General features: G+C 57.5%; 2 protein-coding genes across 6 annotated transcripts; one reads left to right on the top strand and one right to left on the bottom strand.

The window, feature by feature from the left end:
• Positions 1–16,293, bottom strand: SLC26A11 (solute carrier family 26 member 11). 3 transcript variants are annotated; one of them, XM_037914038.1, is made up of 17 exons: positions 16,231–16,293; positions 14,153–14,519; positions 13,074–13,266; positions 12,798–12,883; positions 11,486–11,565; positions 9,879–10,021; positions 9,107–9,282; positions 8,637–8,709; positions 7,996–8,046; positions 7,652–7,712; positions 7,128–7,183; positions 6,682–6,909; positions 5,682–5,809; positions 5,049–5,148; positions 4,315–4,448; positions 3,639–3,711; positions 1–2,962 (listed from the first exon to the last, which is right to left on the bottom strand). In XM_037914038.1, exons 2-17 carry the CDS (start codon positions 14,348–14,350, stop codon positions 2,868–2,870), a joined length of 1,875 nt encoding a protein of 624 aa, XP_037769966.1. In that variant the 5' UTR covers positions 14,351–14,519; positions 16,231–16,293; the 3' UTR covers positions 1–2,867. The 3 variants fall into 3 exon arrangements, with proteins under 3 accessions (XP_037769966.1, XP_037769967.1, XP_037769968.1); XM_037914039.1 differs by having other exon boundaries at positions 6,769–6,909; XM_037914040.1 differs by lacking the exon at positions 13,074–13,266.
• A 42-nt stretch (positions 16,294–16,335) lies between these two features.
• Positions 16,336–22,124, top strand: SGSH (N-sulfoglucosamine sulfohydrolase). 3 transcript variants are annotated; one of them, XM_037914041.2, is made up of 8 exons: positions 16,336–16,463; positions 17,252–17,412; positions 17,781–17,886; positions 18,736–18,886; positions 19,345–19,501; positions 19,802–19,883; positions 20,074–20,277; positions 21,123–22,124. In XM_037914041.2, the coding sequence occupies exons 1-8, from the start codon at positions 16,370–16,372 to the stop codon at positions 21,680–21,682; spliced, it is 1,515 nt and encodes a 504-aa protein (XP_037769969.1). In that variant the 5' UTR covers positions 16,336–16,369; the 3' UTR covers positions 21,683–22,124. The 3 variants fall into 3 exon arrangements, with proteins under 3 accessions (XP_037769969.1, XP_043384533.1, XP_043384534.1); XM_043528598.1 differs by lacking the exon at positions 17,252–17,412 and having other exon boundaries at positions 16,429–16,463; positions 19,802–20,277; XM_043528599.1 differs by lacking the exons at positions 16,336–16,463; positions 17,781–17,886 and having other exon boundaries at positions 17,277–17,412; positions 19,802–20,277.
• The last annotated feature ends 163 nt before the right edge of the window (positions 22,125–22,287 follow it).

The raw sequence follows: 22,287 nt of genomic DNA, 5'->3' as shown, positions 1-22,287 counted from the left end.
TCATTGGGAATCGTACAGTTTTATTGTTCGTGGTACAGAGCGTTCCCCTTGGAAACACACCCTCCGTAAGGGAAGAGCAGAGCAGGTGCTCGTTCAGAAAGGTTTCATCCTCTATAAGCAGGCAGTGGGCCTGACTCCCCACTGCTGGGCACCTGGTCTTGTAATTTACACCTGATCCATGGCACAGCAAATGCAACTGCTGTTTTGAGTGGAGAATTCTGATTCAGTGGCATCGCACACCTGCTTTGCACAAGTGCAAATGACACCACCAGGTGCCAGGTAGGGGGGAATTAGGTGAGTGTCCAGAGAAGGGTCAGTGTATAACAAAAGCTTTGAACTGCACAGCAGCAAAATAGTCCAGCTGCCCCCACTCCAGCCAAACTGGAGGCAGAGAGGTCAGTGCCCCCAAGACTGTAGCCAAGGCTGGCACAGGAACAGATCTGCCCTGGGGCAACCATAGCTGGTACAGATCTCCTTGATGGATCCTGGAGTAGAGCGCTAGACTTGTCCCTGCCTTAAAGGCTTTTTTTTTTAAATGGGGAGGAGAGGGGCATTGGGGGTGGGGGGTTCAGCTGAGAGAGGAGGAGGATTGTGCACCCAGCCAGGGTGTAACTGTTTTCATTGCATAATGTGTATTTCATGGGGTCAGCCGCACCCAATCAGGACCCCGGGGCAGGAGGAAACAAGTTCAGCTCTGCAAAACTAAAGCCATCCCCTCCCCCATCGCTCCATTGTCCTTCAGAACTGAGTCAGGAGCACTTGGGCTGGCTGCACCCAAAAAATAAGCTGCTCCCACGTGAGTGGCCAGAAGGAGACAGCATGCACAGCAGATTGTGCAAACACTTAACATTTCAACTGGGCTCCTCCGGCTTGTACGTGCCAAGAGGCTCTGCTGGGCTCAGCTCATTCTGGACTGGGGAAGAACAATAAGTGACAGACTCTCCCCAATGCACCACAATTCACCCCCAGTGCATTCTGCAGAGCTTTGCCCCTCCACCTCCTTCCCTATACGGGGACTGGAATAGTTAACAATGGTGACATTTAAATTATCCTCACCTGACACCCGAGTTAACAGCCCCTCCCAGCTGAGCAGAGCAATTCACCCCTCAGCGCTAGTGTTCCAGACTCTTTGCAGATTCAGTTACCCTAATCTCACCTTGGTGAGGTTTTCCCCCAACTGCAGCAGCTGAAGACTTACTTTTCAAAGGAAATTAGACTCTGAAGCCTTGGATAGCAGCTTCAAAGCCATGCTAGTGCAGCATACCAGCGTAGCAGCTCAGCCCCAACACTGGGGGGCTGAAGGCAGCAGCTTTATAGAAAAATCCTAAACCAAGAGGTCAAGGTTACAAATCAAATTCTCAAAACTCCCCTTCTCCCAGTGGCCTGAACAGGTATTACCCTGATTCCTAGAGCGGAGAGACATGTCCTTGGTCACGAAGGACAGCTACTGTATCCTTGAAATGCCGCGTTAACGGGGAAAGGCTATAATTCAAAAGGGCGTTGGACATTGATATGAACAACAACAAGATGCAGGGTTGTAATAATAAATACTTAAAGCAGAATTTGAGAAGAGAACCTCCACCAGCCAACCTCCATCCGGAGTCAGGAGATTTCCAAAGAGGGGTAGATTATCCCACACCTTCCTCTGAAGCGTCTGGTACTGGCCACTGCTGGAGACGGGATACTCGTCGGGACAGACCTTGGGGCTGATCCAGCGTGCAATGCCTGTAGACTCTGGAATGTGCGGAGTTGTGTCTGGAACCGGGATGGTGTGTGTGTGTGATATCAGACAGGTGGGATGATGAGCACTGCAGAGGGTGCAGTGCATGGGAGTGGGCAGCTTGTTTCCTATTGCTGGTGACAGGTAAAAGCTACCTGTAAACTGAGGATTCTGCGTCCTGGTGCCCCAAAGCACCTCCTCCAAAGCCCAGTTCTCCCACCCAGATGCTGCTGGGCTTCCTCCACTCCTTTGCAGACCATGTCACCCCCATAATTCCCTTTCTGGATTCCCTTGTCCATAATGTCACTCAAGTGCTAGAGCCCTTACTAAGCCCCCTAGATCAGCTCTGGCCAGAGAGCCCAGCCACACTCGACAGGCATTGGGCCACAGCGGGGCTGCATCCGCTCATGCCAGGTCTCAATCTGGCCCAGGATCCATAATGCCCGTACTCCCCGTGCAGCTTGCATAGACCATCGGGGGCTTGGCTGGATTCTCCACTGCCTATCCCTGCTCCAACTGTCCCCTGATCACGGTTAATCATAGAATACCAGGTTGGAAGGGACCTCAGAAGGTCATCTAGTCCAACCCCCTGCTCAAAGCAGGACCAGTCCCCAATTTTTGCCCCAGATCCCTAAATGGCCCCCTCAAGGATTGAACTCACAACCCTGGGTTTAGCAGGCCAATGCTCAAACCACTGAGCTAGCCCTCCCCCTGTGTTCAGACGCCCTCCACCTCATCCTGCTGCCACCACCACCTTCCCCAAAAGCCAGGGCGATTCAGTGGAAACCTAAACCATGGAGGCCACAAGGGGCCCTAGAAGGCAATGTCCCCTTCCCCTGGGGGGGCAGTGCTATCCCCAGGAAACACTAAGCTTCCCACCACCAGCTAGCAACTGGCTCCTACTATGTCAGATGGCTCAGTGCTCCCTGGGACACAGCAATGGAGAAACAAGCCCAGAGGGCTTTTCATCCCCTCACCAGATAGCATCGCCAGTGAGAGCGTCCCCCTCTCCACAGCTGTATTGCCTTAAAGTGCACTAGGAACTACACAGGGCAGGGGAGACGGGGTGGCACTTGTCCATTCTCCAGAGCATCCAGGAGGTGCAAGTCTGAGGCAAGGAGGGCAAAAGGGCAGAGGTTGCCAATCCTCACTGGATGAGCCCTGACGCTGGCAGCATGTTCTCGCTGGCGCTGTGAAGCAGGACTCGGCTCCTGCCATCCAGTTCTGCTCCATGGCCCTTCTCTGCAGGAGAGGCAGGGGTGGCATGGGTGGGGCAGGAGAGAGGAAGGCAAAAAACAGGGGACATTTAAAGCAAAGGCCTAGGCTCCACCGAGATGCCATGACAGACTCAGGGGCATTTAACTTTCCAGAGGCTGAATTCCAGCTCGGAAGAAATAGAAGGAGTCTCTCTTAGGGCAAAAAGAAAAGGAGGACTTGTGGCACCTTAGAGACTAACAAATTTATTTGAGCATAAGCTTTCATGAGCTACAGCTCACTTCATCGGATGCATTCAGTGGAAAATACAGTGGGGAGATTTATACACACAGAGAACATGCAACAATGGGTGTTACCATCACTCTCGTTACAGTGTGTATGGTAACACCCTGCTGCTATTCTGAAACCTCTCTTAGGGCAGTCAGGCCCCTTCCCCCCCCCCCCCCCAGCTCCCTGCAAACACACACACACACACACACACACTTCTGGGGGTCTCCAGATCTACCTAACCCCATAAGCGCTTCCTCTGATAACCACCAGAGAGATTCAATTCAACCATCTCCCCAGAGCCCCGGGCAGCAGCAGCTCCTAGTCTGAACACATGGGGCATTTCTCTGGAGGTTACCACGTGTTGCTGGTCCCATGCCAGAGGCATATTAGCCTTTCCCAGCCCTACAGAGAGCAGGGCCTTGGCCTCACTTACCCGCCTCCTCCAGGCTGGGGAAATGTTGGAATCCCTCCAGATCTGCAGACAGCAAGACCTGGAGAACGTGGCCCTGAGGAGAGGGGACAGGATGAGTGTGGTTGTGACATTCCAGCTTCCATCGTTCACAGAGACAGCAAAGACTTCCAGATGTGTACCCTGGGAGGCTCAGGAAGGGAGGCTGGGCCGAGTTGACCCCAAGAGCTCAGTCCCTAGGTAGGAGCAGCACAGATGATAGCTGCAGCCCCTCCCCACCGCTTGATCCATATGAGTGAACCCCAGATTCTGCAGCCACTGTAGGAGCAGCCTCCCCGCTCTTGAGTGGGCAGGTGCAGCCCATGAGGACAGCAGGTCTCAAGACGCCATGCTCCATCCTGACCTGAGCAGCCAGGCCACAATGCATGCTGGGCCATGATTTTGCATCTGAGCTGATGGGCACTGACATCAGCTGTGTTAGTGGCATGTTAGGTACAAGCTTCAGGTTCTTGGTAAATTGCAAGTGCAGCCCCAAGTTCTCGAGCTTCCTCTGGGGAAGGAAATTTGGCTGAGCTAGTCTGGTGATCAGCCCACTGGAGAATATGGCAGCAGCCTTGGTTTTGGAAGCAGCTGCATGACAAGTGCCCATGTCCCTGGTCCGAACTGACAGCCAGTGCCCACCCCCACTTTCCAGACACACCTGCAAGCCAAAGAAGGTCAGGGTGAGGCCCCTTTTCTGGAACTCCTGCAGCAGGTCTGCCAATCCCATCACCACGGTATAATCCATGCTGCTGACGTGGGTGCAGTCCAGGATGACACAGCGTGGCGGAGACACTGAGGGCGAGAACACCATGTGGTCACCTCACTGGCATTTCCAGCAGAACATTCACCAGCCACCTGGGCAGGAAACTTAAAGCAGGAATTGATCTTTCTGGGCCTGGCAGTTTGGAGTGTTGGCACGAGTTTCGCCAAGCCTCTGTTGATCCTGCCCCACCCAGCCAGCCATTTACATTGGGAGGATGCTGAAGGCCAGACAAGCCTGAGAGACAGTGAAGGATAAAGCCTTGATAGCTGCATCAACAGGTCCTGCCCAGGCAGGGTGAATCCCAGTCCAATTCCAACTCAGGCTTTCCCCAAGATCTCTTCCCTACAAGCCGCAGGGGGAGGGCTCTCAGGGGCCAGCTGGCTGATCACAGGAGGTTCAGAATCAGCTTCATGGGCATTTGCCTGAGGAGCTGATCTGAATTTGGGGTTGTATTTATCCAGGAGCTCCAAAGCTGACAAAGACCCCACTGCGGAGCAGCCATTCTGGCCTCGTTTATATTCAGAGGCTGCAGCAGCAAGCCCAGCGCCGTCCACAAGCTACAGCATTGAAACAAGGATGTGTTTGGCTTGTACCAGATGGGCTGATAGTCAGGATAGACTGCACCGTACCTGCCAGAGCCCATCTGTGCATGGCATCTCGGAGGGACTCAACAGCAGGGAAATGCAGACCACTCGCAGGCTGCATGAGGAGCACCCCCTGCTCTGATAGCTGCAGGAGAACCAAGAGGGGAAAGATGAGAGGTGGCTGCGCTGGGTAATGTAACATGCTCCAAATTCTCAGCCCAGAGCCAGTGTCCCCCTCACAGTGGAGGCGGGTGCGTAGGTAACACAGCCAGCCATTGTCCCTCACGCTGAAGGGGCGTGTGATGGAGCCTTCACCCCATCTCTCACCACACACCCATGACTCCCCCAAGCGCACACAGACAGGCTGGTGTGTGTGTGTACACTGGAAATGGAGGGGATCAAACACCATCAATGCTAAGAAATGCTGCCCACACCATTCTCAGCTGCCTGCATTAACCATTTCTTTGCGTCTCTTGGAACGTCTCTCTGCACCACAGCTGGGGCAGATGAGGGCCATGGGGGTGTTAAGTAGGGATGGGGCAGGATCGGGAGAAGAGGAAGCCACACAATCCACCCAGCTATTGCTCCAAGTAGATGCCTATGGCAATAGTGACATCCTCCCACATCTCAGGGAACCCCACTGAAGCTGAACCCCACACAAGGAGGTCTGAGCCGCACCTTGATCCGGGGCCTGGCAATGGTGTAGAGCAGGAGAATGCCGGAGACCAGCATGCCGGCCATGATGCCATACTGAACCTCCCAGAAGCAGAGCAGGAACGTCACACACAGCGGCACAAGGTCCAGCCCTGAGAGTGAGACCCCAGTCATTGCCTCGTCCCATCCGTTCACCCTCCCACACGGCAGCTGTGCCACGAAGCCCCCAGCCTCAGCCAGCAGCCTGTGGAGCCAGGGGAAGGGGAATGGACGAGGGAACAGACGCCCATTTGCATCTGTAGAGGGGGGCGGAGATGCCTTTGCGCGTGGCGCATCACAGGCCGGAGGCTGCCGGTGGCGGGAGAGGGTTCAGATTGGGGGGCAGGAAGTCAGGGTTCAGTGCTAACACAACATCCAAACATCTTGGGGCTCCCTGTGTGCTTCAATCCCAACATCTGGCCGAGCACCACATGAGGGCTACCAGAGATGCAGGGAGGGGAGGGGATACTCAAAGGCCTCATCTCAAGAAGGGCAGAGTCTGGAGCTGGGTCAGTGAGCGGGAGAACACCTGGCCAGAATCCCCAGGCTGGGACACGGGATGTTTTACAGCAGTCTGGAAACGTGACGTGCTGCCTCGGCGCTGAATATTATCACCTAAACTGCCCCCTCTTGGTCCAGGGCACCCCACAGGCACCTGTCGTTCTGTACACCAGGGCACAGAGCGCTCAGGGGAGGGAGGGAACTACGCTACATTCAGGTGTGGAGCACACACAATCAAATGGCCCTCTCAGATCCCTGCGTAACGGGCACGGGTCCAGCAGAGTCTTGCCTGAGAAGAAGAGCTCTGTATAGCTTGGAAGCTTGTCTCTCTCCCCCACAGAAGTTGGTCCAATGACAAATATTACCGTCCTCACGGATATTTTAACCAGGTGGGGTTATACCAAATCCCACCCTTTTCCGAGTATCGCCAATAACGGCCTGCAGGTGGCGCTGTATCCCTTTGAACTTCCCCCTATAGTGAAACCTTGCAAAGAGCAGGAATTCGCCCTCTGCGGGGAAGAGACGGAGCCCCAGGCAGGTGTGCAAAGCAGGTTGCTCGTGGTGCCCGTACGTTTAACCCGCCACAGTGTTCTGAAGATCCTGGCGTCAAACATAGGAGCCACGGCGCAAATGATGACAGCAGCCAGAGCCGCTTTGGGAATGTAATAGAAGAGCGAGGTCAGGTAGGCCAGAGAGAGCAGGACCAGGATCCCTGGGGAGACACAAGGCAGATGGTGAAACACCGCCACCCGACCCCAAGCCACGGCAGGGACACCCCAGCCTCCCTCCCCGTACACACACACTCAGCCCAACCTCACAGGGGTGAGGAGAACAGGATGTAAAACCCTGGGGAGGGACGAGCCCAGAGGTGGCCCTTGGAATGGCAGGGGAAGCACCAATGGAGTCCCTGGGTGAAGGCGGGGCACCTACCTGTTATCAGCCCCCCTGCTGGGGTGCACACGCCCGTCTGTGCATTCACCGCTGTCCTGGAACACAAACCAAACGCACCGTCACAGGCCGTGCGAAGGCCAGCTCCTTCCAGCTCCCCAGTGCGATGGGGGAGCTGCTGGATGGACTCAGTGTCATAAGAGGGGGGACTGGGGACTGGCCCTACTCTGAGCTCCTGTCTGTCCAGAGACTAGCCCCTCCCCAGGGCATGCAGTACTCCGGGGAAGGCCCTTTCCCCCCCAACCCCCCACCCTAATACATCATCCAAGTAGGAACAAAAGCAAACCCTGAGGGTCCAGGCCGGGGGCATGAGGGGCAGGAGTGAGGGCAAAGCTACAGCACACATGGCCCACTGACATGGCGCAAAGGGCAAAGGGCCCCTCTCCACTGGCTGGGATCCAAACCCAGGCCCTGACTGGGTTCACCCAGCCCCTTATCAAGGATCCCCCGTGCCCTGACAAGGCTGGCCCGCCAAACTGGCTGCCAGCCTCAGTGCTGCTACTCACCGCCCAAAGCTGCCGGTGACGGGGTAGGAGGAGACGAAGGAGCCCAGGAGGTTGGTGAGGCCTGTTGTGGGGAGAGAGACGGGATGTTGTGAACTGTGCAGTCAGGAGGGGAGTCCAGATGCTGCCTGGGGTGGGGGGCAGAGCGGGCCCTCCAACCCATCAGTTCCAGCTCGGTGAGAGGCAGCCACCACCAAGGCCCCTTCCAATTAGCAGACAAGGGTCCACAGCAGGTTCAGTCCCAAGACTTGACTCCCAAACCTCGCCCCAGCCAGGCTGGAGAGAGGGTCCCCCAACCCCTTACACCATGTCCTGGCAATCCCCCGCCCCTCTGGCTGAGCTCTTACCCATTGCCAACAGCTCCTGATTGGGGTCGATTCTGTAATTGTTCCGCGAAGCTGAAAGAAGGAGGTGGTGACTGGGCAGAACTCCCCACGCCTTTATCCCAGAGCTTCCTGCGAATCTGGTGCCAGCACCCGGGGGGGAGGGGGGTGCGGGGACAGCAGGGCGCATGGAGGGGCAAGTCAGCCTTTGCGGGGGAATGACGTGTGTCACAGGCTCCACGGGACCCCTGAGAAGTGGCTCATTTCACCACCTTCACTCTGCAGGTCACATTCCCCTCACCTGGAGGGCAGTAACAGGCCTTACCAACACTGAGCTCTTGCCTTGGGGCGTGGGGAACCTCCCTACCGCATTCTGGTACCCAGGAGCTGCCTCACCAGGGCAATAAACTATAGGGGAAAATGCCCAGTTGTGGGGGAATGTTCCATGTGATCCCCCCGCCCCATCCACTGACCCTACACTCCAAGGGACAGCCCCCAAGCACTTCCTTCCTACACCCCCAGCGCTTTTCTTTGACATGTGGAAGGTCCCACCCCAGGGGCCTTCCCCACTGCCGCCCGGTGGCAGCTGACTCCAGACCCTTCCCCACGTGAGGACCGAAGGCTGTGGGAGCCCGAAACACAGCACAGCAGACCCGACACCATACCGAAGGCCTTGGCAATAGCGACGGTCTCCATCAGGCCCATGAGCGGCACCACAGCCAGTCCAGCTCCCAGGTCCTGGGGAGGGGATGGAAGAGGCCAGCATGAATATCATGGCAGAGAGCGCCGCAGACGCAGGAGATGGTGCCCTCTGCACTGTCCCCCCATCTCTGAGGGCAGCAGGAAGTGCGAGTCTCAAGAGGAAATCTCCCATGATGCAGCTCAGCCGGGCGAGGGTAGACAGGACCCCTCGCCCCACTAGCCCTATGCACATACGTGCTGGAGGGCAGGTCACCCCAAGGCTCCATGCATCCAGCCCTGTCTGCTCCCCAACTGGAGGGAAAGGGGCAAAGGGGAGAACCCCCAATTCCCATTGGAATCCCACCTCTCTCGAGCTTGCTCAGCCATTTAAAGGTACGGTACAGAATTAGAGCACCAACCTGGCATGATCCCATCTGCTCCCACCACCACTCACCTGCACCATCTCGCTGAAGGGCACAGTGCTGTTGGCTTCGGCCTTGGAGAAAGGCGGCAGCTGGAAGGGAGGGAGCCCCTGGGGCGTCGCCCCAGTGAGGGTGAATGGCTGGGAGCCCATCCCCTGGAAGGAGTAGGCGACCAGGCCAGCAAACAGGACCACAAGTGCATTGCGAGCTACATCAGAGAGGAAATTACCAGGGTGAAAGCATCGCTCCAAGCCCAGTGGGGACGGGCATAGTGGAGGGACATGCACTGGGGACTCTTTCCAGCCCAGGTGGACGCCTGCTGTCCATAAAAGCAGGGGCAGCAGCAGAACGAACCTCCCACCAGCAGGCCTCAGCCCTGCCCTGGAGAGACCCACTGTGCAAGGGGCGTTCAGTCTCCACTCAGTCCTGGCCCTTTCTGTGGGGGCTGCCCACAAGGGGCCAGGCACTGCCGGTCAGGACAGTGGTTTGGACCGCTGCCTCTCCAGGGGACAGACCCATCTCACACAAGGGCCCCTGAGCAGCCGTCCTATTAGAACAACTTGTGGGCCCTGCCAGCATGGGCCAGATTTGGGCCTAGTGGGGAACGGCCCCCCAGCCCATCACATCCCCCCACAGCCAGCCTGGGCCAGAGCACTCTCCCAGCAGGCATTTGCTGCAGGCACACAATGTGCTGTTTCTTCCTCATTTCTCCTCATCACCCTGTGACCCTGGCACAACTCCGGGACCTTACGGGTGCTGCCATGGGGAAGAGCAAGTCAGAGCTGGGCAGGGCAGTCAACTAACCTGTTGCTGTGGCCCAGATGATAAGACGACTGATCCTGATGGACAACAGCTCCACCCGATGGATCCTGCGGATGTGGCCTTTCATCGCCCTGAGCCCCACAAGCACTGCCAGGCAGACGAGCCCCAAGAGAGCATCCCCAGCCCTGCAAACAGACCAAATCCGGGACATGTTGCAACATACTGCAATCACTACTGAAAAGGTTTTCTCTCGTGGGAAGGGCCCAGCCCAGCCCAGGCCAGGCTCCAGTTCTGAGCGAGGAGACTTGTCTCTGCCACAATCAGATCAGTTCTCAGGGAACAGGGAGAAGGACCCAGGTCAGAAACCCAACAGGAATCAGTGGAACAGGATCCACTTCCAACCGGAACTGGCCAGGGACAACCATTCCCTCCCCCCATTTCAGCCCCTCACCACCACTGCTGCAAAGGGCATGTACTCTGCCCTCAGCGCCCAAAATGGATCAAGGATAGACAGGGCTGTGCCGGGGTGTGGAGTCACAGGGCAAACCTTGTGTGATGGGGCATTCACTCCACATGAGCCCTGGAAGGTTAACGGAAGCAAGAGAGGCCAGTTAGCCATCGGCTGCACCTGGAGGGGAGCTAGGCCCCAAGGAGGCTTAATTGGGGATGAAGCTCACATGGGCAGAAACAAATGGGGCTGCTCTACAGCCAGGGAGGGGGGCTGCATCTGCAGTCCTGCTCCCTGATCCTGGGGGAAGGAAGCAGCCCAGGGAAGGGGCAGTGAGGGCTGAGAGAACAGACCTGAGCTGCTGGGTCGAGGGTCCCCAGATTGGAACCCGGTGCAGAGGGGAGGCCTGGGTTCTTGTGCAAAGCACTGTGGGAGTGATGCAGTCAGCACAGTGGATAGGGAGAGACCCTGGTGAGACCCTGGACGGTGGTCTGGCTGGTGGGCTAACCCACAAAGGAGAGGCACTGCGGCTCCTGACTAGCAAGGTGGGGACTGCAGAGCGAGTGAATGGGTCAAGGTGCTGGCCGACTGCAGGATGGGGCGCAGACAGTGGTGAGCTAATTCCCCAGATGAGCCACGAGGGGGCGCTGCTGAGCAGTGAGTAGCACGTGCCCGTTACACCCAGTAATTTCCTCCCCACAGGGGCAGCCAACAGAGGCAGGGCAAGGTGGGGCACAGAGACAACTGAGCTCGCAAGCTTGGGCTGCCTGGGCAGTGTGAGGCACAGACCGTCCCAGGGCTGGCTTGAACTGGGAGCCGTGCAAGTACTCGCCGACGGGCTCAGTACTCTGCTCTACCGATGGGACTGGGCGGGGAGACAATTCATAGCTCCATTTTCCACTCCATCCTCCCCCACCCCGGCAACGGGAGAGGCCACGAACTGTCAGGCTGACCCCATGCATCCTCACGCCCCAAACCAATCCAACACGATGGAGGGCACGGAGTGCAGCTTCATGCTGGCACAGGGCACTGGGCAGAGTCTGCTTGCGCCCGGTGTGACCTGACAGAGGACGCAACAGGCAGCTGCACCTTATACTCACGGTGCCTTTCCCAGCCCTGCGTTCCCCCCACCTCCACACCAGCCATGCCAGGCTGCTGGTGGAAGGAACGATCAAGGAAGAGCACAGAGATGTCTGCTGACCTGGTCTCCCCGATTCTTTGGAAGGTGTGATACACCTGCAGGAAGAACTGTCGTGGAATGTTGTGCAGCCCCAGGATGTTCTGTGCAAACAAACAAAGGCCCCATGAAAGACCAGCATAGCCCCAGCTCCCAAATGCACCTGACAGGTACCCCCAATGACAGACCAAAGCCGCATGGGATTGGACCCTTCCCTTCCCCTCCCCATGGCGCTGGCCCATGCAGTGTCTTTTGTGTCTGCTACCTGGAAGCTTTCATCAGGGACCAGACCACGTAGCTGTGTGCAAATCTCTGGCCAAGGAATTTTCTCCAGATCCTTCCCCCACCCCTAGGAAACTTTGGCGGCTCAGTGGGGAGACAGTTCCCATTCTCCCAGATGTCTGGTGCTGAGGCAGCCCCTGCCCCATGGAGACAGAGTCCTGCTTCCCATGCAAGCAGACAGGCTCTCCCAAACATGGTATTCAAAGTGGGGTGCTTTCCTTGACCCACGACTGTCCAGCTGCCTCCTCTCGAGTTCTCACATGTCACCAGAGGCTGACAGTGACTGCGGCTAAAAGAACTCACAGGCTCCTCCCAGAAAGAGCGCTTGATAAAACCATAAGAGATTAGCTGATGATTTCTGTTGTTTGGCGCCTTGCAAAGCAGATGCTGACCCACATCCCATTCTGATTACAGTCAGCCACAAAGGAAATGTGGCAATACCTAAAATCACCACAAGGAATGAAGAGGATTGGCCAAGCCATGGACCAGTCAAACCTCACAGCCAATCCCAGCCCCCCACATCCCTCCCCGTAGAGAAAAATCACCCAGCACAGCGGTCAGAGGATACTGATTGTCTCCGCAGCACCCCCATAACCCCCGCATCAGCCGAGAGGAGGACAGTGTATTGACAAGGGAAGCAAACAAAGCTTAGTCCACACAGCGTAATGACCAGGTCGCCCAGCCCATGGGCAGAACATCACCTCCACTTGCCCCAGCACTGAGCATGATCTCAGCTCTGGGAGGGAGGGAGGGAGGGAGGGAGGGAGCGAGGAACCCACTATGGGTCACCAGCATGGCAGTGCAGGGCACTCACCCCATCACACCAACCTTGCAAAATCCTTCTAGCACGCTCATCTGGCGCAACCCTGTTTGCTTGTTTGTTTGAGGGGCCAGTGAAGTATCCTTCATGTTTCCACTGATATCACTGCGCCGAGCTAAACAGAATGTGCAGCTGGGCCGGTGAATTTTTATGACAATTTTGCGAGGCTGCTTTAGGCCACTGGGCAAGTTAAACTAAAGAAATAGAGAAGCCACAGGGAGGAGAAGGTCCTACCTTGACCTGGTTGAAGCTAATGGTGACTGAAGCGGCCGAGGTAAACCCTTTAATGACGGGGCAGGAAACAAAGTCCAGTAGGAAACCTGCAAAGGATGGAAATTGCTGTAAGGAAGCTGCTCTCCTAGGTACAGACTGCAGCATGCACACACATGCAGAGTGCAAGGCTTTACAAATCAGAGCTGGACAACAGCAGAGACATTTCTTGCAGGGACAAGTTGCTAGAATGAGAAGCGTCATACAAAAACAAGGCCTAACATGGCCGCAGCATCTCACCGAGGTGCAGGAGACCCATGGCTAGCTGGATACAGCCTGACAGGAAGGTCAGCAGGATGGCATAGGCAGGGTCATGGAACGCATAGGAAGAGACCAGCAGCGACATAATGGCCGTTGGACCCAGCGTCACATCTTTTGAGGTCCCCAGAAGGCAGTAGACAAAGCAGCCCATGAAGGAGGAATAGAGACCGTACTGCACAGGAACAAACAGAGCCTTCAGCGCCAGAATCACAGTGACCTGGGAACCTGCTCTGACCATGCCAGGACCTGGGCATTCTGAAAGGATGGCTGTGATTGGTTAGCAAAGGGTCTGGCCAGGGAAGTATCCCAGGGGAATGTATTGGGCAATCTTTGGAAGAAATGTCTGTCACGTGTTCGTCACCCCGATATCTGTACACACACTTTCTGAAAGAGGAACATGGCCACTCCCAGGAGGCTGCCTGCCTTCAGCCCGGCAGTGTGCCCTGCCACTCACCTTGCCATGTGTTACTGCCTCGCTAACACCCACCCAGCCCCCCAGCTGTTACAATCTTCAGCATTCTGCCAGGATATGCAAGCACCTCCCTCCACTGTAATCGCCCTCACGGTGAACAGTGCCCCCTTTATAATGCTCAAAACTCTGTATTTTTGCAGTGGCTACCATTAAAACATTGAGGTTTACTGTGTGGCAGTATTTACAATATCCTCTGTGCTGTGACGGGGAGACTCCTCCAGTACCACGGGACATTTAGCTACTGCAGCTGGGGAACATCCAGCCCGCAGTGGCACTGGGGGCAGGTGCTATAAAGAGGACACTGTAGACTTACTCGCACATGAAATGAGCGAGTTCTAAGCTTGGCTGTATGTACGGCCAGGTGAGGAGCCTGCATGAATCAGATCAGCACACGCCTATGCCAGGGACAGCCCAAGGGATGTACTTCTCAGTGTCCGCAGCACTGAGGCATTGGGGTCCCTTTGTGAAAAGAGGAGGGGAAACAATACTTATTGGTTGCCTCGAGGTGACTCTGCAAAGGAACTTGCAACAGCTGCTTCCGCCCACCCCTGGCACAACCCTCCGGCTCTAGAATCAAGCCACCCACCTGAACTGGCAGGCCGGCCACCTCGGCATAGGCCAGCGCTTGCGGCACGACAGTCAGGCCCACGGTCACGCCAGCGACAAGATCGAGCTGCAGCCACTGCAGAGAATACTGGGGCAGCCACCTGAGGACAGGGAGCCTCCTCTGCACTGCGTGGTAGGAGCAGCATCGCTCGGGGGCCTCTCGGTCCCGCTCTGCCATAGCAGCTTTCTTGGGGATTCAGGCCAGTGTGTAACACGCTCCAGGCTCAGCTGGGTCTGTCAGGGCGCCGCTAGGATCCCCTGCAACGATCTCAGGGGACATGGTGACCGGGAGAAGACAGTCTCCTCAGCAGCACTGTTCAGTAGAGTTCTCTGGTTCGCCAACATACCTGCATGGGAAGGAGGGTCAGAGACTCGGCCTAGGCCGAGCAGGGATGCACGGGGCACTGTCTGTCCATTTATAGCACCAACCGATGGACTCCTCTCCTTCCAGGCTCCTATTAAGGCCCAGACTGAGGGACACCTCCACCTCTTCCATTCAGCTGCTGAGGTCCCCTAAGGCAGAGCCTTGGCCCTGGGGGCAAGTGCAGAGAACTTGCTGGGTGGAGTTTTTCTGCCCCCCCCCCATGGACTCTGGCTCCCTCTCTTGGAACATTTTCCCAGAGGGACACTGGCGAGCTGCACTCCAGGGCAGGGAGTGGGTCCCAAGGAGCCGGCCTGGGCAGAGTGCTGCTCAGCGGGTTTCTCTCTCTCTCTCTCTTTGGCAAAGAGAAGGAAACAGAGAGTTTTTACATGGGGCTGCAAAGAAAGAAGGAGCCTCCGCCCCGTTCCCAGAAATGCCCAGCACATGGGTCTGGGCTGTAAGTCGCCCAGCAGGGCCTAGTTTGCTCTGATTATTTTACAAAGCCAAGGGCCGAGAACAGAGGAAGAACAGTCAGTGCTAGCTGGATCCGCGGCAGGGACAGGCTGCAAACACCTCTCCACCTGCGCAGGGCCAAGGTGACAAAGACCCACGCTGAGGGACACAACAAACCTCATTTCACACAGGAATATCAGCAAAGATACATTAGAATTGGAAAAGGTACAGAGAAGGGCAACAAAAATGAATCCGATTTCATGCATCCGATGAAGTGAGCTGTAGCTCACGAAAGCTTATGGTCAAATAAATTTGTTAGTCTCTAAGGTGCCGTAAGTCCTCCTTTTCTTTTTTTAAAAATGATCAGGGGTCTGGAACAGCTTCCATAGGAGGAGCGATCAAAAAGACTGGAAGTGTACAGCTGAGAAAAGAGGTGACTAAAGGGGGATATGATAGAGGTCTATAAAATCATGTACGTTATGATGTAGAAAGTGAATAGGGAAGTGTTATTTACTCCTTCACATAACACAAGAGCCAGGGGTCACCTGATGAAATACACAGGCAGCAGGTTTAAAACAAAAGGAAGCACTGCTTCACACCACACACCGTCACCCAGTGGGACTTTTGCCAGGGGATGTGATGAAGGCCAAAAGTACAACTGGGTTAAAAAAATGAGGTAAGTTCACGGAGGACAGGTCCAACAATAGCTGTGAGCCAAGACAGTCAGGGACGCAACCCCATTCTCCGGGTGTCCCTAAGCCTCTGACTGCCAGAGGCTGGGACTGGACCCCAGGGGACTGAGGGATCCCTGGATGATTGTTCTGTTCACTCCCTGGGCAGGGGCCAGTGTGGGAGACAGGACCCTGGGCTAGACGGACCATGGGTCCAACCCCGTGTCCTTCTGAGACCCCGAGCAGGGCGAGGCGCCTGCCCGCAGCACTGAACAGTTTGTACCGGGGGGGCGGGGGGGCTAAGAGCCATTGATCCGCACGGTCAAACCCCGGCTCTGATGCAACCACGTCAAGCCAGGGGGTGCGGGGTAGCACCCCAAGGTCCAGCAGCTCCGGCTGGGAGCCCAGGGACAGGGGCTGCTCCGCGGTACACAACGCCCGGGGCGGGGGGCACCCCGCGGGGTCGGAGGGCAGGAGAGGAGGCGCCCGGGGGCCCTGGAGAGCTCTGGCTGCCCCGGCCCCCGAGGGTCGCCCCGCACGGCCCCGCACGTCCGGCCCAGGCCCCGCACTCACCCGCCCCAGCCGCCGCCGCCGCCGCCGGGCGCCCGGACCCCGGCCCGGCTCCTGTGACGCGCCCGGGGCGGAGCCGGCGTGGGGCGGTCTCCCCGGCTGGGGGCCGGGCCGGCGGGAGGGGCCCGGGCTGCAGGTCGCCATGGGCCTGGGCTGGGCGCTGCTGCTGCTGCTCGCCCTGCCGCTGGGCCGGGGCCGGGGCCGGGGCCGAGCCCGCCACGTGCTGCTCCTCGTGGGTGAGTGCGGCCCGGGGGGCGCGGGGAGCGGGGCCAGCCCCCGGACCGGACCCCTGGGGAGCGGGGCCAGGGCCAGCCCCCGGACCGGACAACCTGACACCTGGGGAACGGGTCAGCCCCCGGACCAGGCACCCCCGCCCCTGGGGAGCAGGGCCACCACCAGACCGGGCCCACTGGCACCCAGACCCTAGGGATGGCTCCTGGACTGGGCACGGGCACCTGGCACCCGGCACCCAGACCCTGAGAACAGCAACCAGCCCCTAGACCAGACTCCCCTGGCACCTGGACACAGGCAGCCAGACCCTGGGGAGCCCCCTAGAGAAGCTCCTAGTGGCCGTGAAATCATTAGCGGTGACTCTCACCCATGGGAGCGGCTGCAAGGAGGGGATTCCGGAGTCACTGCTCTGACTAACTGCAGGGTCCCCGCTGCAGCCCCGGGACAGGAACTGCCTGAGCAGCGGGAGCCGAGTGCAGGGGGGGGCTCTGCCGCCTGGTTCCCTGCAACTCGTGCGCTGCTGCGGCCTGGACACTGCAGGGCCCATGGCAGGATTTGAACTCAGGCTCGCAGAACAGACGCATGAGCATCAGCCCCGTGAGCTAGAGGACAGTCTCCCCGCTGGCACCTGTAGCAGACTCATTAACCTCTCCTGTGGACCAGCCGCGGGGACAAATACCCCCCCTCTTCTAGTGCCAGTTACAGAGCCCCTGGGGCATCAGAGCCCCTGCAGTTGGGCCTCCCCACGTGGTCCCTGAGCTCACAGCCTGCCCTGCTTCTCCCTGGGCCACAGCGGACGATGGCGGCTTTGAGAGCGGCGTGTACAACAACTCCGCCATCAACACCCCCAACCTGGACGCCTTGGCCAGGCGCAGCCTCATCTTCCGGAACGCCTTCACCTCCGTCAGCAGCTGCTCCCCCAGCAGGGCCAGCATCCTGACCGGCTTACCCCAGGTAGGGCCTTCCCGCTGGCTCTGCTGCCTCAGGCACTTGCTGGGCCCCTCCTAGCGCCCAGGAGAGGCCACTGGCCATCCGCATTTGTAAGGCATCCAGCAGCTTACCTCAGCTAGTCCTTCCCGAGGCCCATCAAGGATCGTTCCCTACACTCCCTGCTCTGGGGCTTTGTCCATGGCTTAAGCGATGGGTCTTCCCCCACTTTCCCTTCATGGCCTATTGCCCAGTCCCCGGGTCTGGTGCCTCCGTGGTAGCACGCGCTCTGCCCGTGGCACCTGAAGACGGACGTGGTCTGGCTCTGCAGGGCAGCCGGTGCAGGGACGTGCGTTCCTGGCCAAGTTGTCTCATTGTTGGTCTCTGTTTTGCAGCACCAAAATGGGATGTATGGGCTGCACCAGGACGTGCACCATTTCAACTCTTTTGACAAGGTGCAGAGTCTTCCCCTGCTGCTCAGCCAGGCACATATCCGGACAGGTAAACAGCCAGGGTGCTGGGAAGAGAGGGGAGGGGAAGCGTGTGTAAAGCCATTCCCCTTCCCTTCCCACACTGATCTCACTGAACCCCTCTCTTGTGAGAGCTGGGCAGTTAACCTGTGCCAAGATACTGCCCTACTACACAGGTTTCATTAAGAGACACACACACACACGATTTAGATCAAAGTGATTGACATCACTGATTTAGTCATGATTTAAATCAGCAAGCAGGAAACCTTGATTTAAATCACAATTTTAACCTTGCTTTGCATTTGTCCTCCTCTCATTTTTCTAAAGAAAGGTTGATTTTCATTGGTTGGTAACCATTCAAACGTCAATTTGCAGCTAAATGTGCAGCCTTTGTACTACGTTTGGTGCTTCCTTTTGCTAACCAGAGATGCAAACGTGAATTGCTAAATATTACTTTTTAAATTTAATTTAAATTATTTTAATAGACAATAAGTTTTAGGCCTTAACATAGATTGTCAATATCAATTTAATTTTAAATAGGTCTGTTTTTTAAATTAAACCTGGATTTAATTTAAATTTTAAAAATCCAATTTTAATTTAAAAATTTCTTTTTTTATTATTCGTCAATTTTTATACACCCTGCTCCCACCCCCCAGTTGGGGCATTGACTCTGCATTTCTGCCCGGACTAGTCACTTTCACTTCTGTATCTGGCATCTATAGGCCACATTTGGTTGCGCAAACCAGTGTTTCCCTGCTGCCCCGCAGGGCAATTCCTAACCACGCCCCGGGGGAGCATGGAAAGACCGAAGCAGCATCCTCTGTTCTAACTGCCTGCTCACATGCTTGCTCCTGACCTGCTGGGGCTCTTTCTCCTGCAGGGATAATTGGGAAGAAGCATGTTGGGCCAGAGACGGTGTATCCCTTTGATTTCGCGTACACTGAGGAGAACGGTTCGGTGCTGCAGGTGGGCAGAAATATCACCCGGATCAAACTGCTTGTCCGGAAATTCCTGCAGAGCCAGGATAAGAGGTGAGGCCCTGCACACCCCGCCGCAGGATTCTCTCTGGGACTGAGCAACCTTGCCTCCTAGAACCCTCATCCTGATGCACAGAGTACCCCCGTGCCTGAGTTACAGGGAGATGTAGCCGTCAGCACCTTCCATCGGGTTACCAGCTCACCTGGGGGACCCTCAGGGGCTCTATGGGAACCAGCTTTGCAGCTCTGAAGGCTTGTCTTCAAGTCCCAATTCATCTCAAGTGAAATGAGCTGACGTTTCTCTGTGCAGGGAGCCCCAGGCTTTGGTTGGAGCCCATTGTTTGCCGTGAGCTAGTGTTATCACCAGGTCAGGACGGTGGGCCAGGGCTAGGGTTAGGACTGGGGTCTGTGGGAGGCGTCAGGCCATGCTTGAGAAGCCCTTTCTTGCTCAGCCCGTGCTGTCAGCCTCTCCCAAGCGCTGCAGTCACAAGCTCTCCTCTCGGGATTTCCAGGCCGTTCTTCTTGTACATCGCCTTCCACGACCCTCATCGCTGCGGCCACTCCCAGCCCCAGTACGGGGCCTTCTGTGAGAAGTTTGGCAATGGCGAGAGCGGCATGGGCTGGATCCCCGACTGGAAGCCCCAGCCGTACAGCCCAGAGCACGTGCAGGTAGGACGGGTCTGTTGGGAACCAGCTCCCCACGCTCCAGGCCAGAGCTGGGCAGCAGAGCGGGGAAGACAGCTCCTGCAGGCAAAGCTGTGGGGTGTCTCGGGGTGACCCTGGCCCTTCCCCCCTGCAAGGAGTTCCGGGGGGTGAGTGGAGTTAGGAGGGGAGCAGAGCACAGAGATGGAGCCACAGTCACTGGCAGGGGCTCTGTTCTCAGTTCAGCTCTGACGCCTCCTGTCTCCCACCCCCACGGCTCTTGGAGCCTCCAGCGCTGAGCAGTTGCTGCTTTTCCTCCCCCCGCAGCTCCCGTACTTCGTTCCAGACACTCCAGCCGCTCGCGCTGACCTGGCCGCCCAGTACACAACAATCGGGCGCATGGACCAAGGCAAGTACCAGCTGGGGTCGGGCAGCAGGACGTGGGGGCCTGAGCCGCCAGCGCAGGGTCTTGCTGGGTGCGGGGAGAAAATCCATCCTCAGCTGGGGTGGGGGGCTGGGATGGAGGCAGCCCTCCTGCTGGGTGAACGTTCAGGTGCCCCCCAGCAGCCGCACAGCTCTGCTCTTCTCTCTGCACGCAGGGATCGGGCTGGTCCTGGAGGAGCTGCGCAGCACCGGCTTGCACAACTCCACGCTGGTGATTTACACCTCCGACAACGGCATCCCCTTCCCCAGCGGCAGGACCAACCTGTACTGGTCGGGCACTGCGGAGCCCATGCTGGTCTCCTCCCCCGAACACACCGAGCGCTGGGGGCAGGTCAGCCAGGCTTATGCCAGCCTGTTGGGTAACAGCAGTCACTTTCCCTCTGGGGCCTAGGCAGAGGCAGGGGTCATTAGGGGAGCTGGGTTGGGGGCCCCCCATAGAGTGCTGAGTAGAGCGATGCCAAATCATGGGTTGTCATCTCCCCGCCCATGCTCACACCACGGGCATGGCTGGGGGTGAAGCCCTGGCTCCGGGTGAAGCCCTGGCTCCAGAGCCCAAAAGACAACTCTCTCCCCGCTGGATGGATTTGCTTGTCTTTCCCAGAGAGAGAGAGCTGTGTAGTCCCCAATCCACGGGAACGAGTCTGGTGCCGGAAAGAGGAGGATGGAGTTTGAGAGCATGAAGGTGCCCCGCCCCCAGGGAGAGGGGACTGTGGGATAGGTGGGTGACCCCATGGATGTACAGGGCCGGCCCCAGCTCCAGAGGGCTCACAAGCCAATAGGGGACAATGGCTCAGGGCTGCAGCAAGGTGGGCAGATCAGTGCGGGAGGGATGCCTGGAGGAAGTGGGTGTGAAGGAGAAAAGGGCGTTGGGGCAGGAAGCAGGAGGCTGTTCCCCCACAAGAGGAGCCGAGCAAAAGAGTGAGGGTGAGAGTGGAAAGAGACGAAAGGGGCAGTGAGAGAGGCCCAGGAGCCCTGTCCTCCAGCGGCTCATGCCGGTGACTGACTCTCCCTGGCGGCTCCACCAGAATGGCAGGGAGCCCCCCTCACTCCTGCAGGCCCCAGCTGCAATTCCCTCCATCCTCGGCCTCCATCCTCCCCCTGGGTTCTGCCCCCTCCGGTCTCAGGGACTGAGTCTCTTTTCAGTGGTTGTTCTGCCCCACTCCACTTGCCAGTTGTGGACGTCGCCCTCTTTTCCCCTCTCCAGATCTCACGCCCACCATCTTGGACTGGTTCGACATCCCCTATCCCAGCTACAGCATCTTTGGCACCAAGACAGTCCAGCTCACCGGGAAATCGCTCCTGCCAGCCCTGCTGTCAGAGCAGCCCTGGATCACGGCCTTCAGCAGCCAGAGCCACCACGAGGTCACCATGTACTACCCCATGCGGGCTATCCAGCACCAGCAGTTCCGCCTGATCCATAACCTCAACTTCAGGATGCCTTTCCCTATCGACCAGGACTTCTATCTCTCGCCAACCTTCCAGGATCTGCTCAACCGGACCAGAGCCAGGCAGCCGACCCACTGGAACAAGACCCTGCACCAGTACTATTACAGGGACCGCTGGGAGCTGTTTGACTGGAGCAGCGATCCTACCGAGAGCCGGAATCTGGCCTCCGACTCCCGGTACGCCGAGGTCCTGGAGCTGCTCAAAGCCCGTCTGTTGAAGTGGCAGTGGGACACTAACGACCCTTGGGTGTGTGCCCCAGATGGCGTCTTAGAAGAAAAACTGAGCCCCCAGTGCCAGCCACTTTACAACGAACTGTGAGTCACCACCTCACCTTGCTGGAGTCTGCATTCCTTCCACCAGCCCAGCCCCAGGTCTTGCTTGGCCCTCGGCTCCTCCCCAAATCCTGGTGCAGCCCCAGAACCCCCAGGGAACAGCTAGCTCGGCTGCCAGATGAGACATCAAGTGCCTACACATGCAGCCCCCGGGCTCCAGGGTCCACAGAGCGACCCCACAGCCACTCCAGAGCTCCATTCGCCCTCCATCTAGCACAGGGCTGGTCCCACTCTCCCATTCACACAACTGGCGTGTGCTTTGTGTGTCAAAACAGCATCTGCCCCTGAAGCTCAAACAGACATTTTCCTGCTCCAGTGCGGTGTCTTGCACCCGGCAACAGGCAGCGCTGGACTGCAGCCAGCCAGAAAGCTGTCAAATACATGGTCTCAATAAAGTCGCCGGGAGAACGTCCTCGGTCATGAGCTAACATCTGTGCCGATCTCCTGCTGAAGGCACTTCTCACTGTAGCTCTTCCTGCGGTGGCTCCAACAGCACCTCCTGCAGCCAGAGGTGGGGACTCGTGCTGTTGGGAGCTCCCCACATTGGGGCTTTTGTCCCACTTGCCAGGCAGTCTCCAACTAGCCAGGGAG

The sequence above is a fragment of the Chelonia mydas genome, chromosome 14, assembly GCF_015237465.2.
Source record: "Chelonia mydas isolate rCheMyd1 chromosome 14, rCheMyd1.pri.v2, whole genome shotgun sequence".
Lineage (NCBI taxonomy): Eukaryota > Metazoa > Chordata > Testudines > Cheloniidae > Chelonia > Chelonia mydas.
The sequence above is the reverse complement of the archived record's forward strand: the minus strand, read 5'-3'. Positions and strand labels throughout refer to the sequence as shown.